The 24,969-nt window shown below is 43.4% G+C and overlaps 1 protein-coding gene across 2 annotated transcripts; it reads left to right on the top strand.

Annotated features, from left to right (window-relative positions):
• On the top strand, positions 1–23,025 carry znf507 (zinc finger protein 507). Of its 2 annotated transcripts, XM_078249516.1 has the most exons (7): positions 1–90; positions 1,674–4,070; positions 7,152–7,269; positions 7,473–7,581; positions 15,437–15,541; positions 19,054–19,188; positions 22,095–23,025. In XM_078249516.1, the coding sequence occupies exons 2-7, from the start codon at positions 1,677–1,679 to the stop codon at positions 22,588–22,590; spliced, it is 3,357 nt and encodes a 1,118-aa protein (XP_078105642.1). In that variant the 5' UTR covers positions 1–90; positions 1,674–1,676; the 3' UTR covers positions 22,591–23,025. The 2 variants fall into 2 exon arrangements, with proteins under 2 accessions (XP_078105642.1, XP_078105721.1); XM_078249595.1 differs by lacking the exons at positions 19,054–19,188; positions 22,095–23,025 and adding an exon at positions 16,318–16,468.
• The last annotated feature ends 1,944 nt before the right edge of the window (positions 23,026–24,969 follow it).

The raw sequence follows: 24,969 nt of genomic DNA, 5'->3' as shown, positions 1-24,969 counted from the left end.
AGAGAGGGAGGCCACTTTTTTTATGGCCAACGAATAAAACAAAGCAGTTTTATGTGTTGAGGACAAAGAGCGTCGAGCCGTTCCGTGTCAGTGAGTATATCTTTAATAAGACACAGCCACGAGCTTCTCCGTCACACATTAACCGAATTAAAATGCCCTTGTACATCCATGTGTGTGTGTGTGTGTGTGAGAGAGTGTGAGTGAGAGTGAGAGTGAGAGAGACTGAGAGAGACTGAGAGAGACTGCCAGCACTGTGTGAGACTCGTGTGTCTGTCTGTCTGTCTGTGTGTGTGAAGCTAAGAGTGAGTGTCCTGCTGTCTTTTACTCATTTTTTGTCCTTCACGTGAAAGTCTCTTTAGCACCTCCAGCATGGCAGCTAACATTAGCCAGTTAGTTTAGAAGTGGTTGTTCGATGTTTCAGTGTGAGTTGGGAGGCTGTGGGAGTGAAAAGTGGCTGAAATATTTTTAGATCCTGACATAACAGGTGCTCATCTCAGACTGGTTAAAAGCACACGAGGGGTTACACTGACCCCAGACTTATTCAAGCTCATGAAAAAATGTGCCAAATATACTACAGCAGACTTAACTTTTATCTATAAACAGTGACGGACTGAAGTTAGTTAGACCGTAAGTTGTTTATTTGGCAGCTCTCCATTGCTTGGCTAAGAAATAGAAGAAGTACATTATTGTCGATGACTGAATTATTCTTGGATTCAGTGTTAATAGCACAAGGCCATTTTCGGTATACACTCCACATCTCCATCATTCAGAATTAAGCTGCAATTCAATGTGTGATAACCCCTTCTTCAAATGTGTATCCTGCTGTTTCGGAACGGTCATACAGAAGCAGAAGTAGGGGAAAGAGGAAGGTCATTTGTGGTCAGAAAGTGAGGAAGAGGAACGTTTTGGATTCGCGGAGATAAAAGGAATTCAACCATGAGTAATGACCATTTCCCTCAACTGAGTTTGTAAACAGATGCACATGGTGCACACAAGGCTGTCTGTGGACCAGCAGTAACCGGGCTTAACATGAGTGGGTTGAGCTATAAGACTTAGCATGGTGCTCATTTGGGCTACTTCCCCTTTTCTTCTAAACAGCCAATCCCCTCACTAGACCTTTGGTAAATACTGTGGTACAAAGAAAAAGAGAAAACAGCCATATATTTTAAATGGATGAAAAATGCATTCAGTTCCTTTTACTTTTTATTAGATTTAAATGCAAAAAAAAATATGTTGTGCGGTAGTGTGAATTGTGGTAAATACAGAACAGAAACTGCTACAGAAAGTCATTATTTTGTCTTGTATGAATGTAGGATTTACTACAGTGTTCGGTCAGGCGATAAGACAGATATAAGAACATAATAATTTTTCAATTCTGGACAACATAAAGACCTGTAGTTCCATCAGAAGTTTCAAATTTCAGTTAAAACATTATTTAAAAAACAATCAATTCTGCAACCACTAACATTCTGCTTTTTTTAACTTTTATTTCTTTCCTTTTTTTTTTTTCAACGTGTGTGTGTGTTTGTTGTGTGTCCCCCTGAACATTTTTATATTGTATTTCAAATATCTGTATAATAAGGGATAAGGCTACATCTGTTTAAATCTAGTGTACCATGATATAGCACCAACCAGTTTACATAGTCATTTCTCTCTTCCCTGCTGTCTGCCAGGTCATGGAGGAGATCAGCAATGTAGCTGTACTCCACACGCACTCCTCCTCCGCTGCTGCTGCCGCCGCCTCGTCTTCCCCCCCCACTCCGTCGGCACTGGGATCCCTCTCTGAAACCCAAGCCCAGCGAGAGGTAGAGGGGGTCGCCTCCCAGAGTTTTCAGCAGAAACAAGCTGCGGATTCTCTCATCCAGGTCATCGAGAAGCTCAGCAAGATCGTGGAGAAGCGGCCCCAGCGCCGCTGCACCTTGGCGGGACAGAAAAGAGCCTCTGCTGCAGGGGGTGGAGCAGCCGGCGAGGGGGCGAGAGGGAGCAGAGGAGCCTCTCCCTGTAAGAAAATTAAGAGGAACGGCAAGGGCCAGGAGAGCGCCGAGGAGGTGCGATCAGACGGCAGCGCTCTTTCTTCGCCCTTGTCGGGTGACCGTAACAATAAAAACACTCCCTCCACAGTAACGGAGGTAGCGGGCGACCCCGACAGCAGCGACCACAAACGGACAGTGACGTGCTACCAGTGCAGTATGTGCCCCTACCTCTCCCAAACGCTGCCGCTGCTCAAAGAGCACCTGAAGCAACACAACGAGCAGCACAGCGACCTTATCCTCATGTGCTCCGAGTGTCGCTTCACCTCCAGAGACCAGGCGGAGCTGGAGGCCCACGTCAGGCTCCACTACGACAGCGGCGGCAACCCGGGGGGGGACTCCACGCCGTCGGATGCCTACAGCGAGGGCAAGGAAGGCGTTTTCAGAAAGCAGGACGGGGACTGGACCCGGAGCGGTGGCAGCGTAGGAGCCGAGGTGATCAAAAACTCACCGGACGCTTCCGAGGAGCTAACGCAGAAGAAGAAATGGTACAGCTACGAGGAGTACGGACTGTACCGCTGCCTGATCTGCAGCTACGTCTGCAGCCAGCAACGAATGCTTAAGACCCACGCGTGGAAGCACGCCGGCCTGGTCGACTGCTCGTACCCCATCTTCGAGGACGAAGACGGGGCTACCGCGAGGAGAGAGGCCCAGGCTGCGGCTAACGCCGCCGCGACCCGAGAGGAAATAGTTGTTCTTTCCCCAGTGCTTCAAGACAAAAGCCTGCAAAAGCTGCCCACTGCCTTCAAGCTCCAGCTCTGCGTACCAATGGCATCCGAGAGCAAACGGGATGTATCCAGTCATCTGGCGTCCGATCTCAACGAAAGTCCAAAAGCAGCAGAGGAAGAGGAGGAAAGCGTGCACCCTGTGAAAGACCTGAGCTCCGAGGAGCCCATGGTGGAGGTGCAGGTGACGTCCGAGTCCGAGGTGGAGATGGGTAGTCACCACGATGGCGCCTCCGTCACGGACAGCTTACTGTCATCCGCTCAGAAGATTATCAACAGCAGTCCCAACAGTGCCGGCCACATCAACGTGATTGTAGAGCGCCTTCCTTCAGCAGAGGACTCGGTCATGGCGGCCAACCCGCTTCTTCTCAGCCCAGACATGGACAGGGACAAGAACTTACTGGATGCAGAGGGGGAAGAGCGGTACCGTGCGGGAGCTGCGGAGGATGAGGGTGTCCCTGGCTGCAGTGCGGGTAGCACCGCTGACAGCCAGCCATCACGAGCCGATATCCAATCCTCTGCATCAGCTATGGCTAGCGACTCTCCACGGGACGAAAACATTCCCCCAGCCGGTCGCAAGAGGACACATTCTGAGTCTCTCCGCCTGCACTCTCTGGCGGCCGAGGTGCTGGTAGCTATGCCGATGAGGACCCCGGAGCTCCCCGCCTCCAGCGCCAAGGTGAGTCTGAAGACCGTCACAGCACAGGCGCAGAGCCCCAACACAGGCCAGAAACTGCTAGAGGTGACCACGGCCTCTGACGCCGAGACGACCGCAGCTCTACTGGACTTGGAGCTGCACAGCGAGGACAGAGGGGAAGGTTTGGGTTCCCTGTGCCTGGGGGAGGGAGACGAGGAGGGCCCCGCCGCCAAAGCCGGCATCAGCCTGTCACTGCTCACCGTCATCGAACGGCTCCGAGAGCGCTCGGACCAGAACGCCTCGGACGAGGACATCTTGAAAGAGCTCCAGGACAACGCGCAGTTCCAGAACGGAGCCGTGGTCGCGGGAAGCGGGGCCGGGAGCTACATGTGTAGCATCCCCGGAATGGACGCGTTGGCCGCCTCTCCCGACGGCGGTCTGGTGGACTACATCCCCGGCAGCGACAGGCCATACCGGTGCCGCCTGTGTCGCTACAGCAGTGGCAACAAGGGCTACATCAAGCAGCACCTGCGGGTGCACAGGCAGAGGCAGCCCTACCAGTGTCCCATCTGTGAGCACATCGCCTCGGACAGCAAGGACCTGGAGAGTCACATGATCCACCACTGTAAAACCAGGATGTACCAGTGCAAACAGTGCCCAGATGCCTTTCACTACAAGGTGAGGAGACTCAACTCTCACGTGCTGCTTTTAATCCTGTTATTTTATATGTAATCCAGTAATCAGATTACTTAAATTGTATTTATACTCTTATAATGTTAAGAGTTTTGGAACCCATTGAGTTGCTGTAGTCTGAACTAGCGTGCACCATATGAGGAAAATGTCCGATAACGATATAAACAGATATTGAAGTGTGCTCAGTTTTGCATTCCTGCTGCTTTCAGTATTCTGCCAAAATACACCCTATTGTTTGTTGATTTTTAAAACAAATGAAAGGCAATCATTTCCAAAATTCTTTTATTGAACAAATTGAACATTGAATTGAATATAAAAGGCACCACTAAAAAAAAAAAACTTTAAATGCAGTTTTCTCCTGGTATTTTCGTTCATATAACAGATCAAATCTCTGAGTGTCTTTCGAGATATTGTCGCAGCCTTTCGCGATGTTTATCGCGCCAGTTGACATCTATGACGGGGGGGAAAAAAACATATATTGTGCAGCCCAAGTCTGAACTACTCTCACGGTTCTTCGTCTTTGTAGAATAGATAGATGTGCAGGCCATGCTGAGCCACATACTGCATAGGGACATTGTTTATGTATTTCCAGTCAGAAACAATAAATAAAAACAAGATCCATAGTCTCATAAGTGTATGAACCCATGCTAAAGTTGACAAAAAAGAGGAATAAAAAAATCAGCTTTTGGAAATTGATCTTAATGCCTTGATTTAAAAAAATGAGGAAAAATCCAACCTTGAAGGACACCAAATTTCTTTGTGAATGAATAATGTATCGTAAAAAAATAAATGTTATTCCTTAAAATACAGGGGGCATAAGTATACACACCATTATGTTAAATTAGAGATTGAGATTGGCATGGGGTACTTTCCATAAGATCATCTCTCATTGCAAATCAAACCAGCTATTAGGCTAACTGAAATAAAACCATGCCAATCTCTAGGTATGGTGAAGGGTATGTACGGTTATGAAAAAGCCATACGATAGCAGTGAGTCTTTAGAAGAGATTTAAAAGAGGCCAGTGAGTTTGCCTGCCTGAGATCTCCAGGCAGGGAGTTTCCACAGAGCTGAGGGGCCCGAACAGAAGGCCCGCCCACCTTTAGTGACGAGACGAGACTTTGGAACCATTAGCAGAGCCCTGCCGGAGGATCTCGGGCATCACACCGGCTCGTAGGGAGTTGGCAAATCACAGATATAGGCCAGAGCCGGACCGTTCAGGGCTTTGAAAACAAGTAGTAAAATCTTAAGCTCAAATTTAAAACTCACTAGCGAAGTGCAGCAAGGAGTGGTGTGATGTAGGCCTGCATGGTTCAGGGAAAAATATGACTCACTTTTTTTTTCTTCTTTTTTTTTTTGCTTAGAATTGATATCACGATTCTCTGCCGCGTTACGAAGTGTAATGGTATTGCACACATGAACACATGAAAACAAAACAAATTGGCATTACCAAACAGAGATTCTTTTGGCACCTATAGCACATTGCGCATCACCACGAGCCTGTAAACATAGAGGCTTCAATGACTACAGAAAATAAAGTAAATACTGGCTACCAAAAATAGTGACATATAACACATTGAACTAAATATGGCCCTGATACAGGCTCTATCTGAACGCCTTGAACATGTCTTAACATCATTAAAACATGTCAATCAACATGCTGCAGCTACAGCTCCAGTCTCTAAAGAAATGGAGTTTGTCAATTGCCAATTTAAGTACAGTATCAAAAACAGAATGATTTCTTAGCACACTCTTCAACTGCTTGCCTTTCATGTCATTCAGCTGTCCTATCAAAATAAAGGCCGAAAATGCCCCCCAAAAAAATCAAATAAAAATCGAAGTCATTTAAAAATTAAATCAGGGATGAATCGAGATCGTGATTTCATAACGATTAATCGTGCAGGTCTAGTGTGATGTGGTCTATGTGATTGGCCAGTCAACATGGGTATATCCCTGGTCACGATAATTCAGAGATTGTCTGGGTCACAACCCGGGAGCAATGCATAACAGTTACCTTACATGCTAGAAATGGGCGGGACTTTACACGTCATACTTAGTAAACAGCTAACGTCACACGTATTCCAGTCCATTGTACAGTAGAGCGAGAGGGAGAAAGAGAGCTTATTTTATGATTGTTTCGCACATTTTTTCACACGATTACGTTCTAAAGCACAAATAAATAACCATCAAACACTTATCAGATGACTTTGTGCAGGCTGATTTCTCCTCTGCATATTTATTGCAGCAGCTGGGCAAGGAGGTTACTCTATTAAGTCATTTTTTGGGGTATGTTAGGCCTTTATTTTCATAGGACAGCTTAGACTTGAGAGGGGGAATGACATGCAGCAAAGGACCGCAGGTCAGAGTCGAACCCGCGGCCGCTGCATCGAGGAGTGATCCTCTATGTATGGGCGTGCGCTCTACCGGGTAAGCTACCCAGGCGCCCAGTTTGTGACTATTTTAAGATTAGGGGAGAACATTTCTCTTTGTTTAATTTCATTAAAAGTAAAGTTGTGCTTTGCAGCGTACAGCACAGGGAGACAAAATGTATGTTGTTGTATTTTGAAAGTGTGCAGCGACCATAGGCGCAACATGTGACGACTGCCCCACTCTCATTTCCAACCAATCACGTAATTTGTCCCGCCCCGGCTGTTGGCGACCCTGGTCGTGTGCAATTCACATTGAAATCGACCCTCGTCCTACCCTGATCACACCCCACCGGGTGACCTGGGTTGCCAAGCCGAGTAGATGGGTGAGGGTTAACCCATTCAAACACACAGTCGACCTGGGTATAACCCTGGTTAACCATTGGTGTGAAAGGCATATTTGTTTCCTCAAGCTTACTCATACCACTGTGTAACAGTTCCCCCCCCCTCACCAACAACTGGACTCCTACAGTTTGTCATTTTGTCCATGCCCTAATCATTTTTACACAGTTTACAGAAAGTTATTTGAAAAGCAGTTTTGAATGTCAAGTGCATGTTTAGTCATTTCTTTGTGTAGAAATCCTATTGTGTGTGTGTGTGTGTGTGTGTGTGTGTGTGTGTGTGTGTGTTTTCTTTGCTTAGAGTCAGTTAAGAAATCACGAAAGGGAGCACCGCAGCTTCAGTGGTGACATGGCCGCCCTCACACCAGTCACTGAAACAGTGGCCATGGTGGAGGAAGCTGAGCGGGTAACAGATGAAGGTAAGACGTGTTACTATGGCCACAATTATGCGTTATGATATGAAGGTAGATTGGTACAAGACGTTTACTAGCTAACACTCATCATACTCCTTAATCAGAGCTTTCTTCCATGCCACTGTTCTTCTGTTGCCACATATTGCCACATGCTTTTTGTCTTTGTTTGCAGAAAGTTGTTCATTTGATTCATGTGTCCTTTATTACAGAATGTGGTATGCAGAAGATGTTTAAGTGCGATGTGTGCGACTACATCAGCTCTACTTATGTTGGAGTGAGGAACCACCGTCGGATTCATAACTCTGACAAGCCTTATCGGTGAGTTGTTGAAGAAAAACTTGAAATGCACCAAATATCACAGAAATGCAAGCAGTCATGAGACCAATTCAGAGTAGTCTATATCCACGACGTTCCACTTCGGGGATTGTTCAGGTGCTGCCGGAAATTCCGCCGGATGTCCCTCTTTTTGGCGGGACGTCCCCTTCCTCTTTCTTTGTGTTGTCGTTCTAAACTCCGGGGGATTTCTGTGGACTCTGGTTAACTGCTCCTCAGATCTCTGCAGGGTAAATCCAGACAGCTAGCTAGACTATCTGTCCAACCTGAGTTTTCTGTTGCACGACTAACTTTTTGAATGTACACGTTCCGTGCGGAGCTTAGCGCCGCCCATGACGAGTGTGATTGGTTTAAAGAAATGCCAATAAACCAGAGCAGGTTTTTCTCCCATCCTGGAATGCTGCGTGGACTAGCCAGACCCTCATGCAGTGCTCCTTCAAAACATGCCTGTTTGGAATGGGCTGATTGCTTGGCCTCCTGTACTGCTGCTTGCAGCTTTCTCCAGAACCATTGTACTCTGAAATAACTTACAGAAGGCCCCCAAAGCACTTAATATGCCACTGTAGGCCTATGCTACTGACTCACTGTGTACTTGTACTTCAGTGGAAAACATACATTTACCTGACAGAGAAAGTTGCAGATTCAGATTCTGCTCACACAATACCACAATTAAAATATGATGCACTATCTAGCAGTATGTTTGAGTTGAAAATCTCCACCTTGAAGTACATTGTGCTGATAATGCCTCTTTTTTTACTTTAACTAAACATTTGAAAGTAGAACATGCACTGTGCGGTCACTGACGGTTTGTTTTAATAGAAACTTGATTTAGAATTGTGCTTCTTCCATATCTATATGTAGAAATACATGTGCTGTGCTGTGCTGTGCTGTGCTGTGCAAAAGCATTTGATGTTCCTAAAAACGTCCAAAACCTAAAAGTCCCCAGTGATTTCTATGATTTGTCTAGCGTAAGTCCAGAGGCCAGGACGATATGTATCTCTAGCTAGATGTAAATTAAATCATTAATAGCCATAGAAATGACAAATCCTTGTGTCGTAGGTTGCTAAGACAACAAACAAACATGACACACAATGTAAAGGTAACCGAGGATTATCAGAGCCATAAACTTTATAACAGACTGGGAGGAGCCCTCAACATGTTATACCTGTAATACGCTGTCAACACTGACCACCTTCAGTCAACATTGGTAATGGTGCGTTCCATTTACCTTGCGACCCGGAAGCCGGTCACACCCGAGTTGAATGCGTTCCATTTACAAGTCGGATTTTCATTGTTTTCATTAGCTCTAGCTCTAGTTTTTTTTGTGCATTAATACACCGTAGCAACATGTCCACAGATAGAAGCTGGACAGGACTGTGTGTAACAGATTCCGTGAGACACAACTAGACAGAATTACTTAGAACTATATTACTAGAGCTTTCATTACTGTTGATGCATGGGGGGGCATCCATGTTGGATTTTGAGCTCGGGCTACTCAAAGGTTGTCCGATTTCCCGAGCTCAGAAATCCGAGGTCATGAGGCGTGTTTCCGACTTTGACCTCGAAAAATCCGACTCCCGAGTACAAATGGAAGGTGGTGTATTTGGACCTGTTTTCACCAGTGACCAACAGGGCCAAAGGGGGTTAAAACCCTGCATCTGAACCAGGTAATAAAGAAGATAACATTTAGGTAAAGAAACAACATGGAAGCAATTTGTCACAATAAGAGGTGATGGCCATACAGCATACATAATTAGAACATACCAGAACACATTCTTTAATTTTACCAGCTAGATAATGAGCCCCTGAATGTCTAGTACAAACTCCTGCCGGTTTGACTGATGAGTAAGGCTGAATTCAGTTTCAGTGATTTCAATCATTTTTTTAGGTTTTTGTTTTTCCTGATTTGTCATTGCTTCAGGTATGTAACATGAGCAGGTGCTTTCATGAGGATGTATTTCATAGTAATCAAAGTAAAAATGTCACAGCAACACATCCATTCCTTGTTCCTTTATTTAACAATATACCTAAACTTGGGCTTCATGTACTGTTGATATACAGTATATTTCACTTAAGGTGTTTGGGTAGTATTGTTGTTATTACAGTTTTTATGGTCACAGGGGCAATACATATTGTAGCTGTATCCTTGACATGGTTTGTGTTCTATTAATTTTCTTATCATACCATGTGTTTGCACTCCTACCGTTTTATTGTTTGACGTGTTAATACCAATCTGTACTTTTGGAGACTGATTCATTATTTTGCACACGTCATCCTGCCTTTGGACTATACGCTTTACATCACTTCCAGAGATTTTTTTTATCCTTTGTTTTTCTCCTACGTATTGGAGGTAAAACTTAAATGTGTGGCAAAAACATTGATACTAGCTTTAAGTGAAAAGAACAATTTCTACAGTTCAATATCACTTTTGTGTTTCTGTTGTGTGTAGTAGTGTTAATGGTCAGTGAATATAGCATTTTCCAATTTCCCTTCCTGTTTCAGGCAGAGCGAGCTAACCAAATAGTTGCCAGTCAGTGAGCCTGGCCTCCTATGTGCCGGTTCCCATACGAGTGGCTGAGCTGTATGTGTCATCTTAGAAAGGGCCATTAGATGGCAGTACATGCCTGGTAATGCTCAGACCAGCACAGTGAGCTCAGGGTGTAGGCACTGTCTCACTTTCTCCCCTCACTACTTCTCTCTTACCCACTCTTACGCTGTATTAGCTCTCGGCCTTTATATTAACACAAAGCTGCCATGAGGTGTTGACACCTACGGGTGTTTGCGTCAGCTTTCTTAACAGTGTGCTGTCACCTGTGCTCTAAGGTCAGATGTACATACAAAAATTCACACACAGGATTTCTTTCTGCTCTGAAAAAGGTCAGGTGGCATCTAATTGCTGTTTCTAACCAGAATCGTTGACCATTCTGTTGACAAAAGGTATGAGAGCAAAAGTAGAGTCAGGAAATATTGGAAATATTCCGACAGGTCCACTTACGTAGGTAAAAACCAGAGAGCATTCAAACTAGGGCTAGCCGATATGGTACAACTCAAACATCACAATGAGAGAGAGAGAGAGAGAGAGATCAAGATCTTTTGTACGAAGCACATTGTGTTACATTCACTTGTATGAAATGTGCTATAGAAATAAAGTTTGATTGAAGGGTTGACTATTAGAGCTTTCACGAAATATTTACACAATGAGTGTTTTGATAACTAATCATCAATAATGTGGATATGATTAAGTAGGTAAAGGCAAATGATAGAAGAGCTAGAACAGTCTGGTAAGTTCAGAAAATGGCGTCACTTTAATGTAGCTTTTAAGACCAGGGAAAGACAACACTTATATATCCATATCCATCCATATCCATATCACGATATCTAAAGTCTAAGAGGATATCTCATCTCATATCACCGTATTCATATATTGATATGTTGCCCAGCCCTAATTCAAACTTAGACAACAAAGACAAATTGTTGTGGATGCCTCTAATGGCCGAAAGACCGTGAAATGTACTTAAATGTGCAAGCACTGTTGCTGTTGTGTCGACATACTTGTTGTGTCCTGTGCTTTCAGGACACATTATATTATACTTTAAATGCTGACGTGCAAAGATCCTCTCTTTGCCTTTGCGGATGGATGGATGGATGGATGGATGGATGGATGGATGGATGGATGGATTTTTATTGATCCAAAACAAATGAAAGTGAAGTGTGTGGCTCTATCAAACTATACATTGGAGGCTATTACTTACTACATTATACTGTAATGTAGACCTACAACATAATGACGTCAGAAGAACCTTTTACATCTGAGTGGGATGTCAAAGCTATCAGACTCACACTCAAGATGTTGTGCTACGTAGTTGTCAGGACCATTGCACATTTTCTGTTGTTCTGGCTCTGCTCTCGGCACATTGAAAAGTATGTTTCATTCAAAATGAAACAAATACTTTCAGTTTTAATTGCAGCGCAGTAGGGTAATGACAGGGCTACTGTTTTACTACGCCCAATGTGGATGTAAACACCCTCAAATTAAAGCTGGACGTTAGCACTTCACCCCAATAGTCTTTGTTTAGTAATGAAAACATTGTGCCACATGTACAGCCTCTCTTTCACAAAAAAGGTGCTGCAATGTTTCTGTGCATTTTGTCTTCAGGTACGATCCCATCCAGTGGTGGAAAAAGTATTCAGATCCTTTACTTAAAGGTCCTATGACATGCTGCTTTTTGGATGCTTTTATATAGACCTTAGTGGTCCCCTAATACTGTATCTGAAGTCTCTTTTTATATAGGCCTTAGTGGTCCCCTAATACTGTATCTTGGTCCCCTAATACTGTATCTGAAGTCTCTTTTATATAGGCCTTAGTGGTCCCCCTAATACTGTATCTGAAGTCTCTTATATAGGACTTAGTGGTACCCTAATACTGTATCTGAAGTCTCTTTTATATAGACATTAGTGGTCCCCTAATACTGTATCTGAAGTCTCTTTTATATAGACCTTAGTGGTCCTCTAATACTGTATCTGAAGTCTCTTTTATATAGACCTTAGTGGTCCCCTAATACTGTATCTGAAGTCTCTTTTTATATAGGCCTTAGTGGTCCCCTAATACTGTATCTGAAGTCTCTTTTTATATAGGCCTTAGTGGTCCCCTAATACTGTATCTGAAGTCTCTTTTATATAGGACTTAGTGGTCCCCTAATACTGTATCTGAAGTCTCTTTTATATAGGACTTAGTGGTACCCTAATACTGTATCTGAAGTCTCTTTTATATTGGACTTAGTGGTACCCTAATACTGTATCTGAAGTCTCTTTTATATAGACATTAGTGGTCCCCCTAATACTGTATCTGAAGTCTCTTTTATATAGACCTTAGTGGTCCCCTAATACTGTATCTGAAGTCTCTTTTATATAGACCTTAGTGGTCCCCTAATACTGTATCTGAAGTCTCTTTTATATAGACCTTAGTGGTCCCCTAATACTGTATCTGAAGTCTCTTTTATATAGACCTTAGTGGTCCCCTAATACTGTATCTGAAGTCTCTTTTATATAGACCTTAGTGGTCCCCCTAATACTGTATCTGAAGTCTCTTTTATATAGGCCTTAGTGGTCCCCTAATACTGTATCTGAAGTCTCTTTTATATAGGACTTAGTGGTACCCTAATACTGTATCTGAAGTCTCTTTTATATTGGACTTAGTGGTACCCTAATACTGTATCTGAAGTCTCTTTTATATAGACATTAGTGGTCCCCTTATACTGTATCTGAAGTCTCTTTTATATAGGCCTTAGTGGTCCCCTAATACTGTATCTGAAGTCTCTTTTATATAGACCTTAGTGGTTCCCTAATACTGTATCTGAAGTCTCTTTTATATAGACCTTAGTGGTCCCCTAATACTGTATCTGAAGTCTCTTTTATATAGGCCTTAGTGGTACCGTAATACTGTAGCTGAAGTCTCTTTTATATAGACCTTAGTGGTCCCCTAATACTGTATCTGAAGTCTCTTTCCCGAAATGCAGCCTTGGTGCAAAATTACAGCCACTAGAGCCAGTCCCACGATGAGCTTTCCTTAGGATGTGCCATTTCTGTGTCTGTAGCTTTAAATGCTATTGAGGAGGAGGGGGGGGGGGCAATGTGGAGGGTGGGGGTGTGGCCTTGACCAACTGCCATGCTTCGCTCGTTTGCAAGCTATGATGTCTTTCTCTTTCTCATGGGCGGGCCACATTCTCTGGGCGGGCAAAGCAGAGAAAGGGGAGGTAACCTTTCCCCTTAGGACGTCATAAAGGGAAGATTCCAGATCGGCCCATCTGAGCTTTAATTTTGTCAAAGGCAGAGCAGGATACCCAGGGCTCGGTTTACACCTATCACCATTTCTAGCCAATGGGGGACCATAGGCAGGCTGGGGGAACTCATATTAATGTTAAGAAACCTCATAAAGTGAAATTGTCATGCCATGGGACCTTTTTAAGCAAAAGTACTAATTCCACCAAAAATAGAAATACTCTGTTACAAGTAAAAGTCCTGCATGGAAAATGTTACTTTAGTAAAAGTATGTAAGTATCATCAGGAAAATGTACTTAAAGTATTAAAAGTAGAAGTACTCAATGCAGAAAAATCCTCCTGTTTTAGAAAGTGGAAACGATCCAAACTGTTCTGTTGTTTTATATCTATGGTTGTGTCAATCTACTAAGTGTTTGATGGTCTAATCATCTCAGCTGGACTTGTAGGCCGATATATATTTGGATAGTTTAATTAATAAGAAAACATTGTGTTTTATAAACTACATGTCTTTGTGTGCAATCATCTTAATTTGTAAAATAACTATTAACTAAAGATGTCAGATGAATTTAGTGGAGTAAAAAGTACACTATGTCTCTGAAATTTAACATTCCGTAGCGACCAACTTACTTCCAGGCGCTCCTTGTGTTGCAGCTCGGTCAAACTGTAAACCACATTTGAATCAAAATAAAATGTTCCTCTGTGTAACAAGCATGTGGCCCGTTTCAACTCCTACCCATCGGTAGGAACCGGAATTGAAAAGAAGGACGGGAATTGGAATCAGAATTGTTGAAATCAAAACGGTGCCTAACATAGATATAAAACAATATTTTTTATAATAATAATAATTGTTTTATATCTATGGCCCAACCCTACCTATTAAAGAAATGTGTAGTAACAGTTATGATAGAAGCAGGAATGAAGACCATGAACTAAAACATTCAGGGGAAGATGTTCACAACAAGCCCGGTCCTACCAGACTCTGGTACATTTCATTTGTCCAGAGAGTCTGGCCACTCTCCATTGACAAGTGTTAACTTCAAAGAAGGCGGGGACTCTGTTGAAGTTTAAAACTATTGGATCTGAGCCACTCTGGATCTTCCTTAACCGATCGCTAACGTTTGGTCATGACGTCGGCTTAGCATCGCTAGCATTCGCCTTAGCTAACTCCTTCACCGCTAACGGAGCGAGCTGGAAAATTAAACTGTTCCCGAACCCCGTGGAAAGGAGGGCCACAACGTCATGGCCACCAACAAAATTCAGCAAAGATTGTTCTTGCTCGGGCTTTAACTTCTGGATATTCGGCAGCGTTGCCATAATGGACCGACTGGCTTAGCTCGCATCTTTCTCCGCCGCCATTACGGAACAACAACTAGCACACGACCTCAAAGTCATCGTTCTCAGCCACTCCCTCTGTTCGCTGATTGGACCGCCAAAGATTTGGTCGGAGAAAACCCAAGAATATACAGCAAACCCAGACGTAGTACTGAAGGGAAATGAAAATTGAGCAGAAGTACGTAGGAGGGCGGAGCCAGGCTAGTTCACAACATGCATACAAATAAAATTGGTAATAATAATCAAACTTATTAAGATTTTTGCAAAGCAATGCATTACCCCATTCAGTCTATAGAAAATGAATCTAAACAGTGGCACTCTGTTGAAAACATGGTGTGAATGTTTTTTCATGAATTCTTCTTGGTTGGTCAAATCCATATCTTTCTAATATTCTAAGTTATACTCACATGATCAACTGGAACTCTTGGTTTTGTTTTGGCCAACTGTAATTTAATGCAGTGTAAGGGGCCGTGAGTCGAGTGCAGCCTCCGTCTGCAGACCCGTGTACAGTGTTGGCCTCTAAGCAACTAAAAAGCCAGTTTAGTCTTTCAACCGCAACATCCAAAGTGCAACAGAGTAGACACTATTGTGATTTAAAGTGACAGTTTCATCTCTCTTTTGCTGTAAAATCCCTTCAGGCTAAACGTGTAAAGAAGCAAAACGATGACCTCAAAGGGTCGCGGTAAGCTAGACTCTATCTCCATGATCTCTCCTTTCTCCCCTCTGCCAGGTGCTGTAGCTGTGATTTTGCCACCACCAACATGAACAGTTTAAAGAGCCACATGAGGAGGCACCCTCAGGAGCACCAGGCCGTGCAGCTACTGGAGCAGTACAGGTGAGAAATAGGGCTGGGTTTTCAAAACAAAACAGATTTTTCCGATTTTAAATAGATTTTCATTTGAATGATCAGTGTTGAGTCACAAAATCCAGTCTAATCCAATCGTCTGTATCATATGAAACTAGAAGACCTGGGGAATCCATCGGTACCAATGTCATGCTAGCTTGTGGGGAAGGGGGTTAAATGTCGCGCTAAGTTAGGCTACATTTTGGCGAGGGAAAATCTGGCGTGGCGATTTTAAAACGGGTCCCTCTGTCACCTCCAGATATCTGAATGGAATGTCACTCGATACTCACCGACTGTAGAGTCTGTAGAGCTGCACTTTGTGTGTTCATGTGAAATAAAAAGGACATTAAAGGTGCAGTAGGTAAGACTTATAAAACTAACTTTCTGTCATATTTGCTGACATTTAATTAATTTAATGTTCGAGTAGAACTACATGAAGCAAGTAATTTAAAAAAAAATTAAAATAAAATCTGGCTCCTCTGGCACCACCTACAGCCTGTAGTGCTATTTGCAAAAATCCACCGCTCCCTGTTCAGATGCACCAATCAGGACCAGGGGGGGTGTCTAACTGCGTGTCAGTCACTGCTCATGCACATGCATTCATTCTCCCTTGTGGGGGGAGGGGCTTAGGAGACCGTTTTGGGCTTTAGCGGAAAGGGGGAGGGACTGAAGTTCTTCACAATCCTACCTACAGCACCTTAACACCTTGATGTAACTGCTTTGGGGTCAGTTCTTAATGTAAACATTGATACTTTTTAATGATGCAGCAGGTCAGAGGGATCCTTGTAATTGGAGAATCTCTTTCATATCCAAGCAAAATTGCTTTTGCAACTGAAATATCCCAAATCCACATTGAATCGGAAATCGCTTCGGGAAATCAGTGGAAAACCCAGCCTCGGACAAAACCTCAAACACAAATCCAACCGCAGAGAGGAATGATGAGACGGACTACTGGCCTTCCGAGGTGAGAGAGAAGAGCTGTACCTGACCAAAAGAAGCTGGGGTTATCAGAGTCTCTGTGTATGCACTCTCATGGTGCTAACAGCCTGGGAAGTTGAGAAATGGGCATCTGATTGCAAGCTTAGTGGTCGCTGGGTGGAGAAAGTCAATGGGAGGGAATACTCTGTCCTCCTTTAAGTATACCTAACCCTGAGCGAGGCACAGATTGCTGATTTCCACTTTACTGAATGCTTATTCTGTATTTTACTGTCATCGGTACCAACCAGGCTGGAAATGTTACAGACAGTGGTGTTCTTTTTCTGTTAGGGGCACTCAATTTATTCAGACCTGCACTAGAGCTGCAACTGATGATTATTTTCATTGCAGATTAATCTGTTGTTTATTTTCTTGATTAGTTGTTTGGTTGATAAAGTGTCAGAAAATGGTGAAAAATGTGGATCAGCGTTTCCCAAAGCCCAAGATGACGTCCTCAAATGTCTCTTTTTGTCCACAACTCAAAGATATTAAGTGTACTGTCACAGAGGAGAGTAGAAACTAGAACATATTCACATATAAAAAGCCGGAATCAGAGACCTTTTTTTTTTATCGTTAAAAAATGAGTCAAACCGATTAATCAATTATCAAAATAGTTGGCGATTGATTTAAGAGTTGACAACTAATCGATTCATCTTTGCAGCTCTGGGGGACTTGAGAGAGACTGATTTAAAAAAAGGAATGGTTTGAATAGGAAATTGAAACGGAAAATCCTGACTTGGAGTCATTTGGTCCAAACCAAGGACAAAATGATGCGTTGTTACCATGACGCCGACTTAGGTTAAACATTGTGATGACGGGATGTGAGGAAACTGGTGCTCCAACTGAGTTTGGGCTGTTTTTGGTAGTTATCGCTAAAATAGCTTGCAGGCGTCTGTAGTGTTTTTGGGACCCTAACTGTACATTTGCAAAACATTGCAGCAGGGATGCACCGAATCCAGGATACAGCTTCGGATTCACCCGAATTTTGGGCTTTTTGACGGGGTTTGGTTTCTGCCGAACCTTAGAATGTTTTTCCACCAAACCGAACCCTATGCTTGCACTAGGCTGGTCGACGTAATGACGTTGATTACGGGAAGGTGTTTACATAGTCGAGCTACATGTTCAATTTGCAATGCCGATTAGTCTCGTGGTGGCGAGGACCCTAAAAAATACACAACATCGCCGCTGTTAAAACACTTGGTATGAAACATCCGAAAGAATACGAGTTGTGCATGAAGGACTCTACAGACAGCAGCCAAAATGCAGCAACTTCAGGTACGGCAAAGGAAGTCACAGCTAAAAACCTGTGTTAACCAGACCATGGACTGAGGATGGGAGTAGCATTCGGTATTCGGCCAAACCCCAAAAATCTGGATTCGGTGCATCCCTACGTTGTAGCAGCGTCACATACTGGCCTAGCAGCCTTTGAGCATTTTATGCACATCAGCAACCGGCTGGTGGAGAACTGTTTCACCTTTTCATAAAGGTGCTGACACACCAAAAAGACGGCCGACCGTCGGCAGAAAAGGCAGTCGGACTGATCAGTCGGGTCACCGAGGTCCAAAAAGTGCCTCAGAACACACCGAAGAGACGCCGACTTGAGCATACGCTCTGCGCGTGCGCGAAACGTAATACGTCTCCATAGCAGCAGGCGGCGCTGCTCTGTATTGTTTCCATTAACAGTCCGATTGTTTCCCAGAAAATGAAAAACCGGCAGCTGATTGGACGAACGCATCACGTGGGTCTTTTTTCTCCGGAAATTCACAGCCAGACTGTCATGGCGGCTTGTTCAGAATACAATCTCATATTGTACTAAAATAGTTCACCAAAACGTGTTTCTGAAAACCTTTTAAGCGAGAAATAGTCCGTGCAGTTGCTGAATCTGTCTTCATTTCAGATTGACAAAGGTCCATTTAAAAGATTTTCGTCAGATTTTGAGCGGCTCATCCGCTCGCCATTTCCGGGCGTGTCCCGACTGCCCCGTCTCCCGACTGAACATGTCGGGTCGGCCCAAATGAAGGCCGACGGCTCCTCCGACAGACGACGGCACGGAACACACCGAACAGACTCGAGTCACCGACCTCGCCAGACGGTCCGACGGCCGATTAACGGCTCTGTGTGTCTCCTCTATAACGTGGGTTGTTATATGATGAATCTGTTACCTCAGAATCTTCTCAGTCGGTGGGCTTGAGCTCTTTATTCTAAATGATATTTTCTACTTCAAGGGTTTGAATAGTTCATAAAGACCCAATCCATAATTCCTTTCATTTTGTGAAATGACTTTGCGAGTGTACTGTAAATCCCATTTCCTCGCCCCACTCTTTGTCTCCGTCGCTCAAGCTCCGTATCCCCTGTGGAGCCTTGAGTCAGGATGATTCCTCTTGATAGAAAGTAGAGAGAAGGATTATTCGAACGTCAGTACGCATATTAAATCAACTTTGACTTGATCCGCTCTCACTCTGTTGCTCATCTTCTCTCATTTGTTCCTTTTATTTTTACCCCACCCCCCCACCCCCTCTCTCTTTTAGGTGCTCTCTGTGTGGCTATGTGTGCAGTCATCCCCCGTCACTCAAATCCCACATGTGGAAGCACGCCGGAGACCAGAACTACAACTACGAGCAAGTTAACAAAGCCATTAACGAGGCCATCTCCCAGAGCAGCCGGTAAACGCATCAACTCACATACAGTGGTATCTGTACTTTGAGTTTCTTTCAGGTTTCATTTTAAGTACAGGCATTATGAAACATGACGCCACACGAATTGCAACAGAAAGTCTTTCAACTGATCTAGTCCACCGCAGATTTCAAAAGATTTTTGTTCACACATTGTCACTTAAACACTAGTCTATATCCACGACGTTCCACTTCCGGGTTTGCTTCGTTGCCGCCGGAAATTCTGCCGGATGTCCTTCTCATCGGCCGGATGTCCGTCACCTTCCTCTTTCTTTGTGTTGGCATTCTAGTTAACTGCTCCTCAGATCTCTGCAGGGTAAATCCAGACAGCTAGCTAGACTATCTGTCCAATCAACTTTTGAACGTACCAAATGTTCACCAAGACAAGTTCCTTCCCGAGGCTATTTTGCAGAGGCGCAGTTGCTCCGTCCGACGCCTAGCGCCGCCCATGATGATTGTGATTGGTTTAAAGAAATGCCAATTAACCAGAGCACGTTTTTCTCCCATCCCGGAATGCTGTGTGGACTCACCAGACCCTCCCCCGCAGCGCTGTGGAGGAAGGTCTGGCAATGTGAGACTACCTAAACACCAATGCATTGGAAAATAGGTTCCAAGTTGAAAAGTACTGAAACACCATTACGTATGCAAATTAGCACATATTTAATAAGATAATGCCTCATTTGACATAATAAAACATTTCAGAAACTTGTAATAAAAAAAAAAAAATATTGTCTTAATGTAAATCATCAACTGGGGAAGATTTATGGTGAGAACTGTTGGTTAAAATATTTTCTCTATTCACCTGTAGTAGCAATGGGAAATGGTGGCATCGCTGATTTCAGTATTTTTCAATACTTTCCACCACTCTTAGGACTTTTTCTATGTTATAGAGGAGACATTTATGAGTAATAAATATTTGTCAGATTTCCTGTTGCAATTTGTGTGAGATTCACCTCTTTTTTTCTCTGAAAATGCTTGTACTATTTCTGTATTTGCAAATATCTACAGTATATCCACTGGCAGTACACTGTACTGTAGGTCCTTTAAAACACCTTGTAATAAGTACATTCTACAGACGATTCCACTACCGTGCACTCAATACACTATCCAAGATGTGATAGTTCAAGAGCTTGAATACAGCCTAAGCAGCAATATGCAATCTTATTGTTTAATAGTCGTACATGTATATAAATATTGCACTTTATGTGTGTGCCCTTTCAATTAACGCAAAGTGCTGGATCCCTTTGATACTAGCGCTAAGGACCTCAATACATTGAGATTGCAAATGTTTTTCTTTCCATTAACTGGATTCTTTTAACTCCTAAGCTTATTTGATACTAAAGATAAAGCTGGCTGTCATACTCCAGTTTGTGGTTTTCTGAAGATCATACGACCTTAAGCTAATTACAAAGGTTGTACTTCAACGTGTTCATTCCTCACTGTACTCCAATTACTGGCGATGCCCAAATGCCGCTTCATGAACCATCAGTTGTATTTGTTGACCCAACTAGATGGCGCTCTAGGTTTAAAGAAAGCGGCTCAAGGAATTCAGCGTGCTTTCAACCCTTTGTTGAACAGAGAGCGCCATCTACCGGGCTCAGAAAACTAAAACCTATGCTTGACAAAGCTTCATTTGGAATCCCTACCAATTCCCAATGTTTCCCACACACAGACTATATTAAAAGCTATTTAAAACACGCAGCATTCGTTGAGCTGCATTTCCTTTCCCTGCTCTCCTCCGTCTCTCTGTCACTCACGCGTCTCACTCACACTCACACACACACATATATACACACACACACACAGCACTTAGCGTCTGTCTCCATGAAAACACTGTCTGTGGAGAAGACGGCTGGCGAAATTCACAAGTTCACGAAAGGTTGGTGTCTCGTGCAAACACCTTTACACAATCGCACATTAAAAAGTGCTATAAAAATATTTTATATTCTGAATACAATGTTGCCAGTGTGTTAATGTTGGAGTCCCGACCCGACTCTTGGCAAACAAGCGATTGCGCCTGCTTTAGGAAGTTAACTAGTCGCAAGTTTGCGGTAAAATGCAGTTGGTTTGTCCAAGTCAAAACACTGTATGTAGCAGCTGTGAATCAAATAAACTTATTATAAATAATGTTATGTCATTTTTTGACTCTTACATTGAGTGTTTGCTGCTTCAATCCAGATGAGTATTGACAAGTATTTTCCGCGAGTGAAAAATGCACCTGTTGAGGATGAGGACCAGCCGGAGCCTCAGTCTGATACAGAGCTGAACAGTCCGACCAGTGTAATTAGTTATGTTGTTAATTTGTTTACAATATTTTCAGGCTTCAGCCAGTGCTGCTCATGCAGAAAGACACCCTGGGAGAGAGAGAGAGAGAGACAGGTTCGTTAGGCAGTGAAGAAAGAGTAGGACAGCATCCAACAGCGTGTCCTCCTCAGTTTTTGATACTACGATACTACCACACCCCCACACACACACACACACACACACACACACACACACACCCCACACCACAAATTGCTTTCTAATCTGTGGGAAACACTGAATTACCAATAACTGCCAGCTGCCTTTTTAAGCTAATTTGATACTAATGATGAAGCTAGCTATGGTACTCTGAAGAAAATATCACATTCAGCTAATTGCAAAGGTTGTAAACATTAACGTGTTCATTCCTCACTGTACTCCAGTCACCGATAACTGCCAGCTGCATCATTGGGATAATAGACTATGGGCAGCAAGTAACTTTATACATCCAACAAATGTCAAAAAAACAAACAAAATGTACATTAGAATGTTCCTTAATGGGCCAACAATGCCCTTTAGAGTGAGATTTACAACTCAGTCGTTCTTGCTCCCTCTGTTGTATTCTTGTTGCCGAGTCCATCCTTTATTCCTCTCAGAGCTCCTCAGAAGTTGTCGGCGGTGCTGGAGTCGGTGGCGGAGCGCCCCCCTGTGGCGGAGCGCCCCCCTGCGGCGGCCCAGCCTTCAAAGGACAAAGCAAAGGGCCCAGTGGATCCACTGCCAACACCGACATCAACGACGATGACAACAGCAGCAGCGGTAGCTGGCCTGGCTATGGACAGCTCAGCTGGTCTGCACACACCCACCACAGACCCTTCACAGTGGCCTTGGGAATTGGCAAGCCCGCAGGGGAAGGACCCTGCACGGCTCCACCCTCAGTCCCAGAGCCAGCCACGCAGCGGCCAGGCCCCCGTCCCGGGCCCTGGAATGGAATACTGCGTGCTCTTGTTCTGCTGCTGCATCTGTGGCTTTGAGTCCACCAGCAAAGAGCGGCTGATGGAGCACATGAAGGAGCATGAGGGAGACATCATCAGCATCATCCTCAACAAGGAGCAGCAGGCAGAAGCACAGCAAGGCCTCCAAACAGCAGAGTGAGACCTGCCCCCCTTCCCCCCTCTCTTTCTATTGAGAGGCAAAGTCCCTTCTGTTCCGGTGGACCACCATGGGACCTTAATTCATAAAAAAAAAACATGTACGGTAGTGAATGAATGAATGAATGAATGGGGAGGGACTCATTATTTTCTGATCCCGTTTGGATAGAGCCATGGATTACACTTATTTATTTATTTATATATATATAAAAATAGATAATTTTGCAAGTGAAGAAAGTCTGATTGTCGTAGTACCACTCAGTTTTGTGTGAAACCGCTTAGTGAACTACATAGCTCATCTCGTGCAAAATACGTCTCCTTGCTTGATGCTTGGCTTTCGTTCGATCTTTTTATCAGCTGGGAAGTGAAAGAACGAGCAAAATCTGTCGCGTAACGTTACATCCCCGTACGAGACAAACGGCCACTGTAGCTTCAGCAAGACGTCTAATTCTAATAACGTATTTTCTTGTACGTCTTCGACAGTTTTACGACAAACTTGAAACTTTCTGGACTTGGACAATTATCTTTTAAACTGACGAACATCAGAAGTGTAATTCATGGCTCAATTCAAACCGGATCAAAAGAATAATTGGTCTCTCCCCGTTCACTACGGTACTTTTTCGAATTAAGGTCCACCGGAAGGGGAGGGACTTATAACACTGACCCTGCACTCTTACAAAGGTCTGCTGACCACAAAAGCATTTCATTGTGTTTCAATACCTCATGGTGGTTGCGCAGGATGTCAAGGTGTAAAACATGTCCCGTCTAGTGTAGGGTTGGGCATCGTTTTTGATTTTTACAATTCCGATTCCACGTCTGATTCTTCCTTTTTGGTTCCGGTTCTTATCGATTCTGGTTCTTAGAGGGGTGGAGTTGAAACGGGTCACATGCTTAATTTCACAGATAAGAGGAACATTTCTTTTCACAGTTTTATTAGATATACAGTTTTACCACACTTTAGAGCGCCCGCTTCCTGTGCTCCATGGCTGCAACACAACAAGCCACTGGCCGCTACGGAAACCCAAACTTGCGCACGTTAAATTTGGAACCGATGATCGGATTCAAAACCGAATTTTCCAAACGATTCCAATAAAGGAACGATTCCATTGGAATCATAATTTGATAATGAAAGGATTCCAAGTTGGAACCGGTTCTCAATGCCCAATCCCGGTCCAGTGTACTGTAGTAGTTAATTGTCATTTCTACGAACGTCCTCTGGTTAGGTCGGTTGTGCTGCGATTACTGCTGTCCAACACAGACACCTTGAACAGGTGTTGAAAAATGATTAAATTATTTTCTGAGTGGCATATCCTAAAAGGAATGTTAAAAAAAAACTGAAAATGTTATAAGCAGTTTGTGACAAATGTCTTGACATTAAAGCGACACAAAAAATGTCTATTGATTTCAAGGGACAAGCCCGAGCTCAAAGCCAAGTTTATTTTTCAGTACACAGGGACAAAGTTCATACCTCACAAAGCCATACAATCCCTCACCAGAAATGGAAGAAAAAAAAAATAATTCACATATTTTCCAGTCTACTTCATATATGACTAGAAGGCAGCTCTTTTAATGCTACTGTAATATTTAATGTATGTGATCGGACACAGTGGAGGCTCTAGCCTAGTTAAGGAGGTACATGTGCATGTATCACAGTTTGAATATGATTTCGTATTTATCCGTTTTATTTGTATGCATGTTTCTGTTATGCCAATTTAAAGAGGCAAATGTTAATTGCTGTTTTCAACTTTTTTTATTTTTCTATGACTGACTGTAATTTCTACTCGTTGGATAAGGACATGTTCTAGTTCTCAAAGGCAGAGTGGAAGTAGAAATGGGTCTGTGGTGATTTGGCGACAGAGGGTTTTCGGATTAGGTTTATGTTGACAAAAGGAATGATGAAAAGGGAAGTTCTAGCTAGGGCTGTTATTTTAATGAAATGGTGCCTAGATGTTTGACAGCAGGAAGATGTTTTGTATCAGTCCCACCTGTTTTCACTTGTGATTGTGGTGCTAGGCTCACTTTAACCGTTGTCATTGAAGGTATAGTCTCTTTTTTTTTAGCCCATGAAATTTATGTTGTATATAATAATATAACATTTTTATAATAACCGTTGCTCTTTTTTTTGTCAGTGTTTTTAAAATACAAACTTTCTAGTGTCAAACGCAACTTGAAATGACTGCTGTCCCAGCTTACAAACATGCCTGAAATAAGAAGACGTGGATGTGAAATATTGGCGATATTATTTATTACTTATTATTTTTTAAGTTTATTGGCGCGGTCCTCCCATGTGTTCTCATGTGATTGACTGGAAGCGGGAGTGTAACATATGTATTGCAGCTCTCATATGGAAACACTCAACACAGTGTAGGGTAATGACGATGAA

The sequence above is a fragment of the Sander vitreus genome, chromosome 1, assembly GCF_031162955.1.
Source record: "Sander vitreus isolate 19-12246 chromosome 1, sanVit1, whole genome shotgun sequence".
In the NCBI taxonomy this organism is placed as follows: Eukaryota; Metazoa; Chordata; class Actinopteri; order Perciformes; family Percidae; genus Sander; species Sander vitreus.
Note: the sequence above shows the minus strand (reverse complement) of the source record. Positions and strands in the feature narration are given on the sequence as shown.